Raw genomic sequence first — 17,809 nt, 5'->3', positions numbered from 1 at the left:
TATTAAATCAAAATTCACAAAAGAAGCTGAACAAGGAGATAATAATCAGATGTCCTTTTGTGGCTCAGGACAAAGTTAAGACACGTTTGAGGCCAGCCAGATCATGATCAAGAGTGTGAAGAGTATAATTAACAAGCTGTGTATAGACTTTAAATGAATCGGTGGTGGGAAAAAGGATAAACCCTAATTCCAAACTCAGTAACCTATCTTTTTTTCTGGTACCTATCAGTATCTGTGACCAGTGGTGAAATGTAAAATTTGTTTCACTGGTTCTGTGGGCATGGTTTGGTGTGTGTGTGGGGGTGTAATAACTCAGCTGGGATCGTCAGAGGCTTTTAAAAGCATTTTTCTACAACCTCTTTGGCTGAAGAGGTTGTAGAAAAAATGGTTTTAATAATAATAATAATAAAAGCCTCTGATGATTGCGCAGCTCAGCTGGGCATGGCGGGGGGATGAGATTTTTGCTACCGGTTCTCCGAACCACCTGCTGCCATCGCTATCAGATCGGGTGATCCGGTCCGAACCAGGAGCATTTCACTCCTGCCTGTGACCCAGTCATGTTTCTCCCCATCTCCTCCCAAATGTCTCACAAATAGTGAGACAATTTCCCTATTCTAGTAACCACATATCCCATCATGCACAGCTGATCTAGCTAATATTCCATCCCCACCATCCAGTCAGAGCTGAAGAAGCTTCTTGGATGAGAAGCGAAATGTCTTCGAAGAAAAACCAGAAAGTCCTGTTGCCTCTTGAAAAAGCACCATGATCTGGATGACTGAGATTCTCCATAGACATCTAGCTATTATGCTGAAACTGCAAAATCTACCTGATACTGTGCGTGAGAACTGCATGTAATTCCCCAACCCCATTTCCTATAAGAAAAATAAGGAAGCAACAAACAATAAATTAACAACAGAAATGAAATTTTAAAAAGGAATGATTAAAACAAACAATTATAATGAAATATGGGGGCATTTTATAAAATCAGTGTTGGTGGAAGGCAAAGGGAATAAACCTACTCAAGAATATATGCTGTTTTGGAGGGGATAAGGGAACATTTAGAATATATTGTATATTTTTTTAGCTGTTATAGAAGAAGAAATATAAGGGGGGGGGAAATGGTCTTCAGGGATGGGGGTGCACTGTATTATTTGTATATGTTTTTTTTGTATTTAGATGTGTATGTATATGTTCATATTGTTTGCATTACTTGTATTTAAAATAAATTAAAAAAAATAATTAAAAGAAAAGAAAAATGAGGAAGCCTAAAACATATTCTCCAGCTTCCTCCTTGACACAGAGGGTTCCCACATTAGGTAAGTGGTTGGGAGAGCCAACAAAATCCACAAAAAAACATGCAGAAATGAAACATGACCTTCAAACCAAATTCCTTTGCAAGCACTCCCAAGCAGTCTGCTCTTTAACCCAAACTTTTGCTTCATTTCATTCGGTCTTTTTTATTATAATTTCTTTGTTTTGATTGTGGTAAGTGGTCCAGAGTCATTAGGAGTCAGGTGACATACAAGTTGAATAATAATAATGAGGCAAGTGTCTCCCATTCCTGATCCTATCTCACGATTGATTTCTTTTTATTTATTTCTCTGATTTGTTTCTCTACTTTTTTAGTTTCCCAATTGTCAGAATTTTGTTATATGTTTCTAGGAGTGTAGACATGTTGCTGTTTCCTCTGTATTTTAAAAGTGTATTGAGCAATGACGTCACATAAATAAATACAAATAATAGACTAAATTCAAATAATAGACATAAATGTCTGAACAATGGACACTGGAATAATGCAACATTTGGAAGCCAGATGAATTGGATTTGGTGGGATCGTTTTTAAGAGACACATAAGGGTAGGTATGTGATAGGATTGTGCAAAGTATTTTGAAAGAATGCTTGTAAAGCACGTTAGAATGAATGGTGCAACCTTCTTGAAAAGTTAAAATATCTGGATTCTTTGGAAAGCGTACAAGGTAGCCTTAAATGTTTCCTCTGGCTGTTGTGAGGACATGCACAATTCATTTGTTGATGGTCCCAGTGGTATTGTTATCTAAGTCTCTGTTCCCAGGTCCAGGGTGAAGTGGTTTGTGTAGCTATTAGTGATTTTTGGGGATGTTATTAATGTATCTCTGAGTATTCATGTTTTTCTTTTGATATTATGTATTTTTTTAAAAAATTATAAGTTGTCCATAATCTTTTTGGAGTAAAGCATCTTCAAAATCTAATAAATAAACAAATGTTCAAGCAGTTGGGTGCACTCTTGGAAGCAGCTGTATTAACATATCAGAGGATGCAGCTGCTTTAATACTTTAATTTAAAGAGAGTGTCTTGCTTTTGCTAGTATTCTTTGCAAAGAATCACTTTTGCATGCTTTGTTCAACCTTGATGTCAAGTATCAAAACTGTGGTTAATTTGCATATTGCATAGGAGAAAAAGATGATTAAATATGCTGGCTTTTTTTCAATCTAATTTTAATTCATTTTTCCTTGATATTAAATCACAAGGAGAAAATATAGCACCAGATCATCAGATAATCTCACCTGCTATTTGTTTTGTTTTATAGGAATGATTGGTGGAAATCCCTTTCTGCATTAATTTTTAAAACATTTTTATAAGGCTGAAATGATGAATACTAAACGATAAAATCAAATTAGGAAATGTTATTTGTGCTTAAGATCTATTTTGACAATCACTTAACAGAGATATAGACCACACTTTATTTACATGAGAATGACATTTTCACACAGTTTGATTATAGTACTTTGACTCAAAGATCAATGCTATCTTTCTCAGCACATTTATAACTTCCTTTGTTGTCAGCTTCCGGTAGCTAATTTCTGTTGGTGAAAAAGATTTCCTCCCAAATGCCACTAATTTAGCATTTAAAAGCTTCTAACACTCAAAATTGCCTTCTTTTGTCAAACACTTATTTGCTTTAGCTTAGCTATTTTAACTATTAAATCATGAAATACTTTAGTAGACACTAGACACGGGCTGTCAAACTCCTGGCCCGCAGGCCAGATGTGTCACGTGATGGCTACACCCATACCCAGTTTAGCAAAGGGGAAAAAAGTCCCGATATGTCGTGTGACGCCTCCGTGACGACATGAGTTTGACACCCCTGCACTAGACCTATTTGAAGGGTTTCTGATTCTAACGGCAGATAATGCTTGTGTATCAGGGGTCGAATTCAGTAGGTTCTGACAGGTCCTGGAGAATCAGTAGTGGAAATTTTGAGTAGTTTGGAGAACCGGCAAATATCACCTCTGGCTGGCCCCAGAGTGGGGTGGGAATGGAGATTTTGTAATATCCTTCTCCCAGGAGTGGGGAGGGAATGGGAATTTTGCAGTATCCTTCCCCTGCCACACCGACCAAGCCACGCCCACTGAACCAAGTAGTAAAAAAATTTGAATCCCACCACTGTTTTGTATGGATTATCTAAATTCAAGGACCCCAATCTAATTTCTTTCCATCAAAGACATGTTTCTCATAGTGAAATAATGTATGACCAAATGGATTGATTTGATTTTTTTTTCAAATCTGAGATTAGAAATATAGAAGAATATATATATATAAAAAGTAAAGTAAATTCTTGTCAGATTCTAGATTCCCATCAATGAAGGTGGTGCTGACTGGAGGGCATCAAAGTAGAGGGAGCTGATACAACCAATCCAGGGATTTCCCCATTTTTTTCTAATTTCTCTAGCATAAATCCTCATGAAATGTATGTATACATCATACTTTAAGGTACTTTCTTTCAAAAAAAAAAAAAGGCTTGAATGCTTCAAACAAAACAAAACAAGAAACCCCTACATAGAACTCCACAAAATAGGGGAAAGAATTAAATCTTCCAGATTATAATATTATGTTCCACACATTAGTTTGAGATTGCAGTAGAATGTGAAGTACTTATTTCTTAAATAATGTGATATCAATATATGTCTTTCTACATAGAAATTGACCTGCTATTCCAGTATATACTTGAGTGTTTAAAACATTATAGTGTCAATAAATAAATTGAAATGGAAGATTGTCAATCAGGTATTACTATTGGGATATAAACACAAATGATATTGCCAAGCAGTTCTAATGGACTATTTGTGTGAAATATAAAGTATCTACTCCAGAATTTGTGCCAAATGGCATAAATGGGATTTTCACATTCACTTCAGCGAAGAAGATGTTTCGGTATACATAAAAGCTGACCTATCTGCTAAAATGAATGGAGAAGCTCTGCTATCTGGAAAAATAAAATCCAAATACCTTGCATACATGGGATATTTACGGATACGTTCCTCAGACATATTCATATCCTGCCTTCCCTTAGGAGCTCAAAATAGATCATATGGGGATCTCTTTTTATTTGATCCCTACAAAAGCAAATCTTTAAATCTGAGCAGGGTGACTGGTCCTAATCACCAGTGAGTTTCTACGTCTAATATTGGACTTGAACTTATGTAGCTGATATAAGCAGGTGTCTAGACACACTTTGTGAATATCTAGAGATAAACACAATGTAATTTAATTCTGGAAGGGTTGTGGACAAAAAAGCTAGTAGATCTATAAACACATTTTCAGCTTGTCTTGAAATGTGGGCTTTGTCTGTGAAAAGATTATGATTTGCTAATTTATCTTAACTTTGAGCTATGCTTGAAAGTTGTTGGTTGAAGTAGGGGCATCAATGCCAGCTACTACCTTATCAAAATACTATTTCAGTTACTCATTTCTTTTCTGGTTACTAGACTACTATAACAAAATTTATGCTGAACACATATTGGAAGCGGAGTGACTGCACTATATAACAACCTAGATGTTGACGGAGCCGAATGAGTCAGGCAACATTACACTGATATTATGGAAGCTGGTCTGCTTTAATTTTGAGCTCAAAAGACATTTAAGAAGAGTATTCATATAATTCTAGAAATGTCTGGTTTAACCAAAAAACTTGAAGTTCTGTGCCCTAGTTGGCAAGTTAGCAATAGCCTACAACTGTGTTGGCGAACCTATGTCACGCGTGCCACAGGGGGCACGTGGAGCCATGTGAGCATTGCCCTAGCTCAGCTCCAGGGCGCATGCGCGTGCCGGCCAGCTGATTTTCGGGACTTCCGGAAGTTGGGAAATGGGCCGTTTCCAGCCTCTGGAGGGCCTCTAGGTGGTGGGGAAGGCCATTTTCATCCTCCCCAGGCTCCAAGAAAGGCTCTGGAGCCTGGGGAGGGTGAAAAACAGGCCTACCAGGCCCATCGTGCCATCACATGCCAAAAGCGGGGGGAGTGGGAGGGTCATATGTGCATGTGCGGGGTGCATTGAATTATGGGTGTGGGCACGTGCACACACGACACCCCCCTGCATTCCCCCCGCTTTTGGCACACGACAGCTAAAAGGTTAGTCATCACTGGCCTATAATACAGCTAAAACTGGTAATTATCGGAAATATCACTTTAATTTTAATACACTTTTTCATGAACTATATCATCTGAAAAGCTTTTGGAGAAATATATGAGTTTTGAAAATCATGTGGGAATATCCTCTAAGGAGCCTAATTTCTTAATATGTATTGCCTGTCAGACTTGTGATGTGAATATATAGAAACTTGGCATGGATCAGCAGAGTCAAATATGTATAATCAATTTGAAGGACGTTCCTCTAAGATGAAACTTAATATATGGTTCTTATTTCATATAAAATGAATCAATAATGTTATTGTGTACTTTACCACAATTACTAATAAAATTAGAAACTAAAAACCAGAATGGATCGGAAAAACCAGGGAAATCTATGCATAAACAAAATCCTATTTGGGTAGCCTTACACTTTCCCCTGCTAATCTAATCCTAATTGTTATGGCTTTACCTATTTTAATTGTTCTTAGTACTTCAAAATAATAGTTTTAATGGCTTAATGGCTTTTGTACAGAGTTTTTTGGGGGAGAGAAGTATGTAAATCACAATATTCTTTAAAAAAAAAATCCCTAAATTGGATGGAACAGTATTGTTCTTGTTGTTAGTTGCGAAGTCATGTCCAACCCATCGCGACCCCATGGACAACATTTCTTTAGGCCTTCCTGTCCTCTACCATCCTCTGGAGTCCATTTAAGCTCACACCTACTGCTTCAGTGACTCCATCCAGCCACCTCGTTCTCTGTCGTTCCCTTCTTCTTTTGCCCTCAATCTTTCCCAGCATTAGGCTCTTCTCCAGTGAGTCCTTCCTTCTCATTAGGTGGCCAAAGTATTTGAGTTTCATCTTCAGGATCTGGCCTTCTAAAGAGCAGTCAGGGTTGATATCCTCTAGGACTGACCGGTTTGATCGCCTTGTAGTCCAAGGGACTCGCAGGAGTCTTCTCCAGCACCATAGTTCAAAGGCCTCAATTGGAACAGTATTAGTAGCCTATATAAGAAAAAATGTTTTGAAAAGAGTTTAAGTAGTCAATTTTAATCTGTTGTTACACAGACATAACAGAAAGAGATGTTTATCAGTTAGAAAAAGAGAATAAACAAATGCCTTTACCTTCTGCTTCTAGAGAGTGGAATTCAATACTGAAGAGCCTATTTTATTTTCTAGGATTGTCTGAAGATTCTCAGTCATCCAAGTTATAGTTGTATCAAAAGTGGTTTTTATTTTTTGAAGGCAACTCGACTGATTTTTTGAGAAAGAAGAAATTTTGCTTCCTATTTTGCAATACTTTGGAAATGGTCATCAACTTTATTTACTATGGAATAGCAATTGATCTGCTCCAGTGTTAATTGTCTAAAGTATATGGTGTGTATAATAAAGTATGAGAGCCAGTTTGATGTTTAAGGCATCAGGATAGAAACTGGAAGATTGTGACTTCTAGGCATAAAGCCAATTGGGTCACCTTGGGCCAATCGCTCTGTCTCAGCCCAGGAAGAAGGCAATGGTAAACCACTTCTAAAAAGTCTTGCCAAGAAAACTGCAGGAACTTGTCCAAGCAGTCACCAGGAGTCAACACTGATGTGAAGCAATACTACCACTAATAATAAATACTTTTCGCACTAATTTGAATTCACATGTTATACAAAGACAGACTGTGGTTTATTCAGTTTTAGTATAGTGTAACTATAGCCATTTTGGATTGTAAATTTGACTATCTGAATCAGTCGTATTTTATACAACAAATAACTGATGTGTAAACTTACGATATGTTATATGTATTTTATGAAATTTGCATCTATTTAAAAAGTGGAGGGTAGGCAATGCTGTGATGGGAGATTGCAATTACATAATAAGATTGTTGATGCATCCTTCCCATTCCAGAAACTGGGATTAGAATTCAGTTTGAAAGTCTGGGCAGTTGAGGAACTGATGCAACAAATCATATCAATGCTAAAGTATATTTTCTAACAACCTTTTCATGTGTGAGGCTTATATTGATGGTTGCATATGTCGCAATTTCCATTCAAGTATAGGACTTTGCTTCTATGTCCTCTCCATAGCAGCCTCTTTGGAATAGCTTTCCCCAGAGAATTCGAGGTCCCCACTTAGCCTTCTGGAAAGCTGTGAAGACTTGGCTCTTCATCCAAGTCCTGGGTTAGGCTGGAAGTGATCCCAGCAAATGTCACTGGAATATTGTGGTGCTGTAGTGGGAAGCATGATAGATTGATAATGTAGATACATAGTTTATATGGAATGTTGTGATCCATCAATTATGTATATGGTCATATATTTTTTGAAATAAATAAAATAAAAATGTCACTCGGCTTCTGAATTAAAATTATTTCCTGCCTATAAATTTGTTTTGTCTAAACACTGTTTGCTTTTTCTGACTGAATTCTTGTTCAATGTTATATAGCTATATAAATTATTTTTATAATTATATCACCTGGAGAATAGTTTCAATCTTCCTATGATCTTTAATTGTGACTGAAATAAGTTCTTCCTTAGCTATGTACTAAGCCACCAGTTACATGAGCTCTAATTTTTAAAAGCCAGCCAAAGTTGCTATATTAGTTAGATGGGCGGCTTAGAAATTTTAAGTAAGTAAGTTAATAAGTAAGGAAATAAATAAGTAACTCATGCTCACAAAAAATACCCCAACACTTCGGAATGGATGTTCTAGTGACATTGTTAAAGTATTGTTTAATATTGGTGTTTAGAATACTTCCTACATAGGATAATAGTTCTCTCTTCTTTTAAATCCCTTGCCTCTTTCGTTTGATGTAGTGATATCACCTTAAGGTGAGAGCATCCGTCTTTTCTATTTGGTAACTACAGTGTGTTTAACTGCTTCTTCTTGGTGTTATGTATCTGTAATTTAAATGCATGGAAATTGCATGCTATTCTGACATTTGTTCACTTTGAAGTATCAGTGCCTGGGAAATTATGGACTTTGTATGTTTTAAAGATAAATTGCAATTTCAAGATAATTTACATACACAAGTAGCTGTACACACATTTCTACAATAAATGGAAAAGATTTAAATTTTTACAGAAACTGCAGAAAAAAACCCCAACAAATTCTGTTATCGCTTAAGCTGTAATTTTTTTCAGTTATGTCAAAATTCTAGCTGAGATACATATTTCATTATAATTATTGCCTAAAAACCAGGTTATTGTGTGTATATTGATGTGTTCAAAATATTCAAATTGTATTAGCCTAAATTTAGACATTTAAATTTGTAGGTTTAAAGAATCAGTTGAATCAGATGATTAATTTATTCTTGTTCAGAGCTTTAGCTGCCAGAAAGATTACTGCCAGATTTTGTCAGATCTGCGGATTACATTGGGAAGATGGCCATCAAACAATGTGTTTCAAATAATCAAAAGTAATACAATTGACTAATACAAACACTCCAAGGCCATGTTCTCTTTAATGGGCTGCAGTTGTCCATGTACAGGCACAGAAAGAAAATCAATTATTAATGTTGTCCCACCCATCTATCCAAGAGACATCTTCTATTTAGCAGTTGTAAAGCTTTAAATTTACACAACTCCATTGTAGACATCCATTTTTTGATCCCGTTCAGCTGTCTATTTTCCAAATGTGTGTATCCCCAAATAAGTCACAAGGGGTTAAAAGAAAGTTGCCCATTTCCGTATGTCCTCTTATTGATAATGTAGTCATATTTCATGAGTGAACCTTTGTTCTCAAAGTAGATAGCTACTTTACCCTAACTAAAGCACATATACAGTTTTGAGAGCCAGGTAACCGAAGCTCTCTTACACCCTACATTTTCTGTATTTTGTGTATTAAACTGTGTGTCCACCATTTGAGTTATTTATATACATCTACATCTACATTATCTATCTACCTGTCTGTCTGTCTGTCTTTCTGTCTGTCTATATCTATCTATCTATCTATCTATCTATCTATCTATCTATCTATCTATCTATCTATCATCATCTACAAATGGCTTTTGCCATCTTTTGGAAGAGGAGTGGGAGGCTCCTCCCTTATTTACTTATTTTGACTTTGATTAAAATTTTAGTCTGGTTCAGAACAAATGTTTCCTTAGGAGTTCTTTTCCATTAAAATTTGAGGACAGATACAATTTTTGGATGTTTTTCACCTGTCTGGGATATCCCACGTGTGAGGATGTTACTCTAAAAAGTATTAGAGAAGCAGCTCCATGTTGCATTTAAATACTTATTAAAGCCAGTCAGTGAGGTTCCCTGATTTGAAAACTAACAATTAAAACACAAACCTGAATTTGCGTTCCTGAATTTGATTGAAGCTGGACATTGCTATTACTGTGAAATGTGCACACTATTGTTTGTGGAAGAAAAGATCTGTTTCCTTAAACACATAAATGTGTTTTTTTTGGGGGGGGTGGGGTAGAGAGGAGCATTCATTTTAAATTGGAAGCCTGCTCTTATCTCAGTAAGCCTACAGTTTCTTTTGTGGTGACTCCAAAAGACTTTTTATCTATTTCACTAGCATCGAGCTAAAAGCTCTTGTTGGACAAGAATAAATGATAATTAGGATTTCTGTTCGCAACTGATTATATTAAGTAACCATTTCATGCCATGGGGGCTACAGTCCTACGAAGCCTCTTTAAGTATATTCAAATATTTGGAAATTATTGGATTGATTTGGGATATTTTTTATTTGATAACTAATCTCTTCCCCTGGGTCTGGGTCTGGGTCTGGATGGAGAGTTCAGTGTGGAGAGGACTATTGATTTTAGAAGGGAGTAGACCTTAAAGATTGGGGAACCTTGATATCTTGAACTCATTGTATGTTAAGTTTAAAGCCATAGTACACATACTTTCAAATGAAATTAATAAAAGTCTAGAGATTGTTGTGATTTCTCTAGAAATCCCTATAATTTCCTAGGAATTATATAAAATATAGATATTTGTGTCCCATTTAAAATAATATATGAAGCTTGTGTCTAAATCACTCCTTTGGCTTCGACCAAAATAGTATCTTTTCTGCCATATTTAGCACTAAACTACAGCATCAAAATGCTATGGCCTTAATAGATAACCTGTTTGTGTAGCAGAACCAGATTTTTAAAATTGTTTTGTCTATCGTGTCCTTGTAATTTATTTAGTTAAGTCAGAAACTGTCCATATTCTAACATAGCACTTAGTTTGACTTTTTTGAAGAACAATTGCCTTGTAGATCTTTGAAATTAAACCACAACATGTCCATTTCAGAGAAAGTTTACTTTCTTTTCAGAAGATTATGATTCATGTCATATAGGTGTACTGACAGTCCTTTTACTATGATGAAATCCTTCAGGCTTTTTTCATATACATAGAGCTGTTGTGTGGCCAGAGATTATCATTTGGGTCTTTCCCATATGGGGGCCCATTTTTTTTTTAAAAAAAGAGGATGTTGCTGTTATTATGCTTTTATTCCCCTGAGTGGTTTATTCATAAGCAGAGTTAGTATAACGAGGAAAAGATACAAATAAATAAAATATTTTTGATCTTCAGAAGAAATAAGCATAACATGTTGAGGGGCAAAAGCTGGAAAAATAGGGAACACCAAACAAACTACAATCAGTCCAGCACAAACTTTGACATATTTCAATCATAAGAGATCAATTCTGTGACTTCATTCTGCATGAATGTTATCCAACACGTGAAGTTAGACATAAAATCTCATTTATTTTTATTTTGTATTGCAGTGTTCCAGCACTGGAAGTTGAGAACAGCTCCATAAAAATAGCAAAATATGAGTAATCCAGCCATTTTAATTTCAGTAACACAGATTTTAATACAACACTGGGAAATAGTTGTAATCAGCTACAATTATAGGAATATAGTGATAATGATGTTATAATGTAATGAAATGATGGATTGAAAAGCAGGACATCTTAATAGTAATGATTGCCTTGCAATAATAAACATTATTTATTAGGTTAAACTGAAATTTCAAACTGATGAGGAAAAATAATAGTACACAAGTGATACTGATAAAATTATCCATATTTAAATATGCTCCCAGAGTCTGTGAGTTTCAAATGATGTACTTTCCTTACAGATTTAATTTTTGTGCTGAATCAAATATATATTGGATTTCTTAGATTCTGTTTTCCAGATGTTGCCAATGCGTATCATATCAAGGGCTCATGGGTAATAACACAGGGAACAGGTATCCAGAACCTTATTAATATTGTGTGCACTCCATGCTAGCATTTATAAGAAAGGGTGGGAGGGAAAGAGTGAAAGAAATATGGCAAGCTGCCCAGAAGCAGTTGTAGAAGTGCACCAAGGTAGAACAGCAGACTGGTATGCCCGGCAGAGGCATCTCATAATAATATAGGTTTAATTTCATTCTTACAATCTGCATTATAATCTCATAAGGTGAGGAACCGAAGGGTGGTAGCTCAGAGACAGAACATATGGTTTGCATGCAAAAAGCCAAGTCCATTGTCTTGCTATCTCTAGGCATGGCTTGCAGGTGTAGATTCCTGTCTAGAAGCCAGTAAAAAACAGTATTGAGTTAGATTGATGAAGGGAATGAATAAGAAAAGAGGCAGTTTCCTTTGTTTCAATGAGCAATTTCAATTACCAGAGGCTTCACTTTATAATTTAAGCTGTTGCTGTATCCTGCTCCTGCTCCCACAAACTATTAGTTTTGAGACTGAAGGAAAATCTAATGAAACTTTATTCAGGAACCCATTTCTTTCTTTCACAAACTAGTTGGACAAACTTGCTTTGCTATAAGATTTTTTGTTAACCGTACAAAATCAGTATGAACAAGTGACAATGCAGATCCTGTTAGGTTAGAACAGTGCATAAGCTCCAGCAAATAATTAAATAAACATCAAACAAAAAGCTGTACCTACCAAAGTGTTTGCCCCACATTATTTCTTTATTTGGAAATGCTATGAGGGTTTGCTGTTTAATAATGTTAACCAGGAATTAGAGGTAGTCTTCAAATACAACAATTTGTTGAGTGACTGTTCAAAGTTATAGCGGCACTGAAAATAGTGACTCATGATTGGTTTATACACTTATGACCATTGAGGCATCCCCACAATCACATAATCAAAATTCAGGCACTTGGCAATTGGCATGTATTTATGACAGTTCCACTGTCTTGGGTCATGTGACCTTCCCAGTTGGCTTCCAACAAGCAAAGTCAATGAAGATTTGCTTAACAACAGAAATGTTGGGCTCAATTGTGTTTGTAAGTGGTTGTGGTTGTACCTGTATATTGTATTTCAGTGTTTCTCAGCCGTGCCAACTTTAACTCCAAATCTGGGAGCTGAAGTCCACACATTTTAAAGTTGTCAGGATTGAGAAACTGTTTGTATGTGGAAATGTAAAAACCAATGTTTTACCATTTTGAAGAAGAGATACGACAGTTGCATCACATCTGCGATATGATCAGCTGCGTCAACAGGTGCCAATGATCCTATGCACTTATTGTCATCATATGGTACTGATTCGTTTTTCTTTTGTTCATTTAAAGATGGATGAAGAAGCCTCGTTGTGGAGTTCCTGATCAGATGAGAGGCAACTCTAGATTTAACATTCGACGAAAACGATATGCTTTAACAGGGCAGAAGTGGCAACACAAATATATCACTTACAGGTATGAAAGCAAAACTGTGACCCTTTAATTTGTAATTTCTTAACACTTTGAAAAATACAGTTTTGCTGCTTAGTGAAAGATAAGAAATTGGTTGTTGTCTAAAAATATGGCTTTGAATGTTTTAGGAGAGAAAGTTCTTGTACTATAAAGGTGGACAATGGGTTTACATATCAAATGTAACTTTGAAGTTTTCAAGGTCAAATCAATTACTTCCTATGTTTGTTTGTTTGTTTGATTTCTGTGCTGCCTATCTTGTCTAGTTAAATCGGATTTGACCAGGAAGGAACAAGAAGCAAAAACTACTCATTTCAATTTACCAATACTAATAGTATGTTGATATACATTTTATAAAGTATAGGAGAAAAAAGAACAGTATGCAGTATTTTATGAAAGAAAATGTGAAGAAGTCATTTTTTTGTCTTGTTTCCCCCAGTAAGATTAGATTGGAAAAGTTGTAAACAAAAGTCTTTTTAGTTGAAAAGCTCAAGGACAAAATTATCAGCATGTCAAAATAAAGTCCGGAGTTAAACATGTGGTGGCCATATCTGATTCCTGCTCATAAAGTAGAATGTCTATAGAGATTCTCAGTCAACCAGGTCATGGTTGTCCCAAAGGTGCTTTTCAAAAGGCCACTGGACTTCGTTTTTCCTTGAAGACATTTTGCTTCTCATCCAAGAATAATCTTCAGTGAAGAAGATTCAGTCTTCCAAGAAAAACAAAGTCCAGTCGTCTTTTGAAAAAACATCTTTGGGTCATTAGGGAGAAACATAATTTGAATCAAAATTGGAAATCCTTTCCAACTTCCACAGTTATTGTATATTCTTGGATTCCTGAGATCTTCCACAAGATCACTAATACTTCATAAGGCTTTATTATTTTCTCACGTCATCTTGGGAAACTTTGGAACGTTTTCAACCAAGTTTATATTTGGTTTTTATTATTTTATTTTATTGGATTCTTGGGGAGATTTGGGACATTCTGATGCTGAAGGATGCCTTGTTGTCAACTGTTCCTTTGAAACATAGCAATAATCACAAATGAGTGATGAGGTTGTGCCTTTTATGGGACTGCTTATAGCTGCTAATTACTCATCCCACTTCCATGATTAATGTTAAAAGAACAGTTCTAACAATGCAGAACAGGTAGAGAAGGGATAAGTTTTCTTTTCACGTTGTAGAAACATGATATCTACTAGTATATTTACAAGTTTATTTAAAGGATTTTTGTGCAACAAGGAAATCTATATGGAGGATATCTTTAGGGAATGACAACATAGATTAATAGAAATCAAACTATTGTGAACCAATTTGATTATTTCTGGAAGGCAACAAAATGCAGTTTATTTAATTTATGATAAATAGCAAATTAGCTGATAAATAGTACATTAAAGTGAGCCCAATAATTCACATTACATGATACTTAATCCATAATAGATCATGACTTTAATGTCAATAAATTGTTCCAAAAAGAAAGTAAAAGCTTCATCACAAGATTTTTAGGTGTATATCCTATCCATGGGATAGGACTGGCATGGACTGTTGCACAAACAATACCTTTCCCTATTGGGCTTAGTCTACCATTGTATGTTCAAATCTGTTTTTAGGTTTTAAAAACCTATTCTGTGGGCTAAAGATGGCCAATCTTTTTTTTTTTTTGCTCTCATGTGACTAGACATTAAGAAGATAGAGAAAGGATCTCTATGACCCAAGACTTTTCTCTTCAAATAGATAAGACCCAAGGGTCAATACTCTCCCACTCAAAAAAAATGAGAGTTGAGTTCCAAATAAGACCTGAAAAAAGAAGCAAAACAGAATAATCTGTTAAGAGAAAAAAAGAACACTTACTGGTATAGACGGTAAAGCATGAACAAGTAGGAAAGTATGGTGAATCTAATAGCAGAGAGGTCCTCAACCCCGGTCCTTGGACTGGCACCGGTCTACGGCATGCCACAAACTGGGCCATACAAAAAAGCAAAGGCCCATCTGCAGGATGCAGGCAGCACATGAAATCGCTCCAAATTTTAATTTTCTGTGGACTGGAGAAGTCTAAATGCTCCAGTCTGCAGAAAAACATCTCTCCACAGAACCAGTCCTGTTGCCCAAAAGTTGAGGGCTGCTGTATTAGCATGCATTAGTTATGCATGAACACAGGAATAAGTTATATATGGACAAAGGGCGACCATTAGAAGGCAAAATTAAATAGCATTGAAAATGTTATTTCTACTTAGAATTAGGGAAAAGGGAATGAAATTCACTATATGGATTCAGTGACTAAAAAAAGATCTTCCTGATGGTAGTTTTCTTTTAATGTCTACGAATATATAGGTTAATAGTGGAGTTAGCAGTTGATGATTCAAATGATAATTAAAGAGGAAATGATGCTGAGTATCCTGCCTCTCTACAGATCTTTGTGTTTGCAAGATCTTAGTATGATTAACTGAATACCCTTATAAACATCCCAATACTGACAACCTAATAGGGCATCATTTCCCATTGTAGATATTTGTAGACGCATTCATATAAATATATTTTCCTTACCCACATCTAGTTTTTAGTGTTGAACTGAAAAGAAGGTCTATATAAATAACTATACATCCATAATCAGGCATGCTTGTATATACATCCTCAGGTCCATACACTTTTTAGTTTTGGGTGGAAAAGAATTCAACACAAAGGCTTCAATGTCTATTATATTCAATCAGGATAATTTATCTATTTATGGAACCACCACAATTCCTGAAAGCAAATTGTTACCATATCTTTATAAGGTTGTTGTTATTCCATCCAGAAATTTCAGTCTTTTAGGAACATAATGAACATGTTAATCTCTTGATATCCTTCAGATATCTTCCCTAATCTTTCCTATTTATTGTTTAGTAGTCAGTCGTATTATTGGCCTTAGCATCATCCAAGGAACAATAAATTAGTTAATGGCAGCTTAGAAAATATTTTGCTTTTCTTTGATTCCTTTGGTCTAATTTCATAGGCACATTTTAAGCCAAGGCATTACAAATATTGCTTGCTAATAAATAAATAAGTTCCTGGAAAAAAACTTCAATTTTAATTTCTAAATTTGCTTTAAATATTTATTTATTATTTATTTATTTACTAAATTTATCTCATGCCCATCTCGTCAGTGATGAGTTAGTTAGGAATAACATATATTCTTTTTGCTTGTGTATTTTTTTTGCTAATAATTCAGTAATTTGATAATATACTGTAATTATATATTTAATATATAAATATATATTATGTCTGAAATAGTTGGCCTATTTCTGATCAATTATTTTCAGTAATCACCAATCCAGTAAGATAGACATTCAGTATATAAAAAAGTGCATTCAAATTCATGTGTTATCTAATATTTTAGCTACCAGGTAATTTTAAGTAACATATTATTTTCTGTCTTACCAGTTTCTTATTTGTCCTGGCTTCTGCTTCAGAAATATTTCCATTATTATTTGATATTTATATTCCCTGAATGATATTTGTTCCCAGTATCACTTGCTATCTGTGAAATCCATTTTCATGTCAGTTGCCTCTTTTTGAGATAAACTGTTAGAGACCTCTACATTTGTTTTAGATTTTTATGTTATCAGCAGATCTATACCGTTCTCTCAGATAATAAATTAATATGATTAATTGTACAGTATGTCAGTTTGCAAGGTAGTCTCTAGGTTGTACATGGTAGTACGGTATTAACCATTCCATTACCCTCCACCTGGAAACAAACAACCTACTCTCTAATAAACAATTTAGTTTCAGAAAAAAATTATCCTGTAATCTACAACTTCTATACTGCAAGAACATATGGACTACAAATCTCAATCAGGGCAAAGCAATAGATGCAATTTACATAGACTTCTGTAAAGCCTTTGATTCAGTCATACATGACAAACTATTTCTAAAACTAAAATCCTATGGCATCTTTGGACCCCTACATAATTGGATAGCTGCGTTCCTGTCAAACAGACAACAAGTGGTCAAAATAGGGAGTGCCCTATCAAATCCTGCACCTGTTAATAGCGGGGTTCCCCAAGGCAGCGTTCTAGGACCAACACTCTTCATACTATACATAAATGACCTTTGCAATCATATTATAAGCAACTGCATTCTCTTCGGCGATGATGTAAAAATATTTAACACCACAGACAATGCTGCTACCCTTCAAAAAGACCTTGACTTTGCGTAGAAATGAATATATCCAGAATTTTAAAAAATATTAGGTGATGTGGAATGGATGGGTGGGAACAAGAGTATATAAAATTCTAAAATGGTTTCCCTTATCCTATTGTTCTATTGTTCTAATTTGAAAAGCTAAATATTTTAGCTTTTTCCAGTGTTTCCTAACCTTTCTTGAGATATGTAAAGAAAGAGATTCTTAGTATTGGAAGCCTGTTGATCCTGATGTGGATTTTTTTAAAAAAACAAATAGTTAAATATATAAGAATGCATTCAGTTCTCCTTGGTGCCTGATTGTTTATTATCAATTTACATCCCAACTGCTATCCTCCATCTATATTGTATGACCAAAATGGATGGAAATTATGTTAAAAACAGAAGCTGCCAGAAGAGTTGCTGTTTGATGGTTTTGATTTTCTAACACAACACACACACAAACACACACACACACACACAGAATCCCAACTATAATATAATTATAAATAAATAATATCTTAGTTAGGACCAACATCTGGATAAATCTACATCTCCTAGATTGCCAAATTAAAATAAATAAGTTAAAAAAAAAGTTGGGGAGGGAAACTATAAAGCATAAAACTATTGCTAAGCAGTTTTT

At 35.2% G+C, this 17,809-nt stretch overlaps 1 protein-coding gene across 3 annotated transcripts in view; it reads left to right on the top strand.

The window, feature by feature from the left end:
• MMP16 (matrix metallopeptidase 16) overlaps positions 1-17,809 on the top strand; it is a 154,073-nt gene that overhangs the window by 61,492 nt on the left and 74,772 nt on the right. For 2 of the 3 annotated variants that reach the window (XM_034422389.3, XM_087890779.1), the window contains one exon: positions 12,890-13,012. In XM_034422389.3, coding sequence (XP_034278280.1) covers positions 12,890-13,012 — 123 coding nt within the window. Of the gene's footprint in view, positions 1-8,181; positions 8,197-12,889; positions 13,013-17,809 lie in introns of all 3 variants that reach the window. The other variant, XM_034422388.3, reaches the window with a different exon arrangement.

This window comes from Pantherophis guttatus, chromosome 3 (genome assembly GCF_059756535.1).
Source record: "Pantherophis guttatus breed Tessera chromosome 3, ASM5975653v1, whole genome shotgun sequence".
NCBI classification, from domain to species: Eukaryota; Metazoa; Chordata; class Lepidosauria; order Squamata; family Colubridae; genus Pantherophis; species Pantherophis guttatus.
Note: the sequence above shows the minus strand (reverse complement) of the source record. Positions and strands in the feature narration are given on the sequence as shown.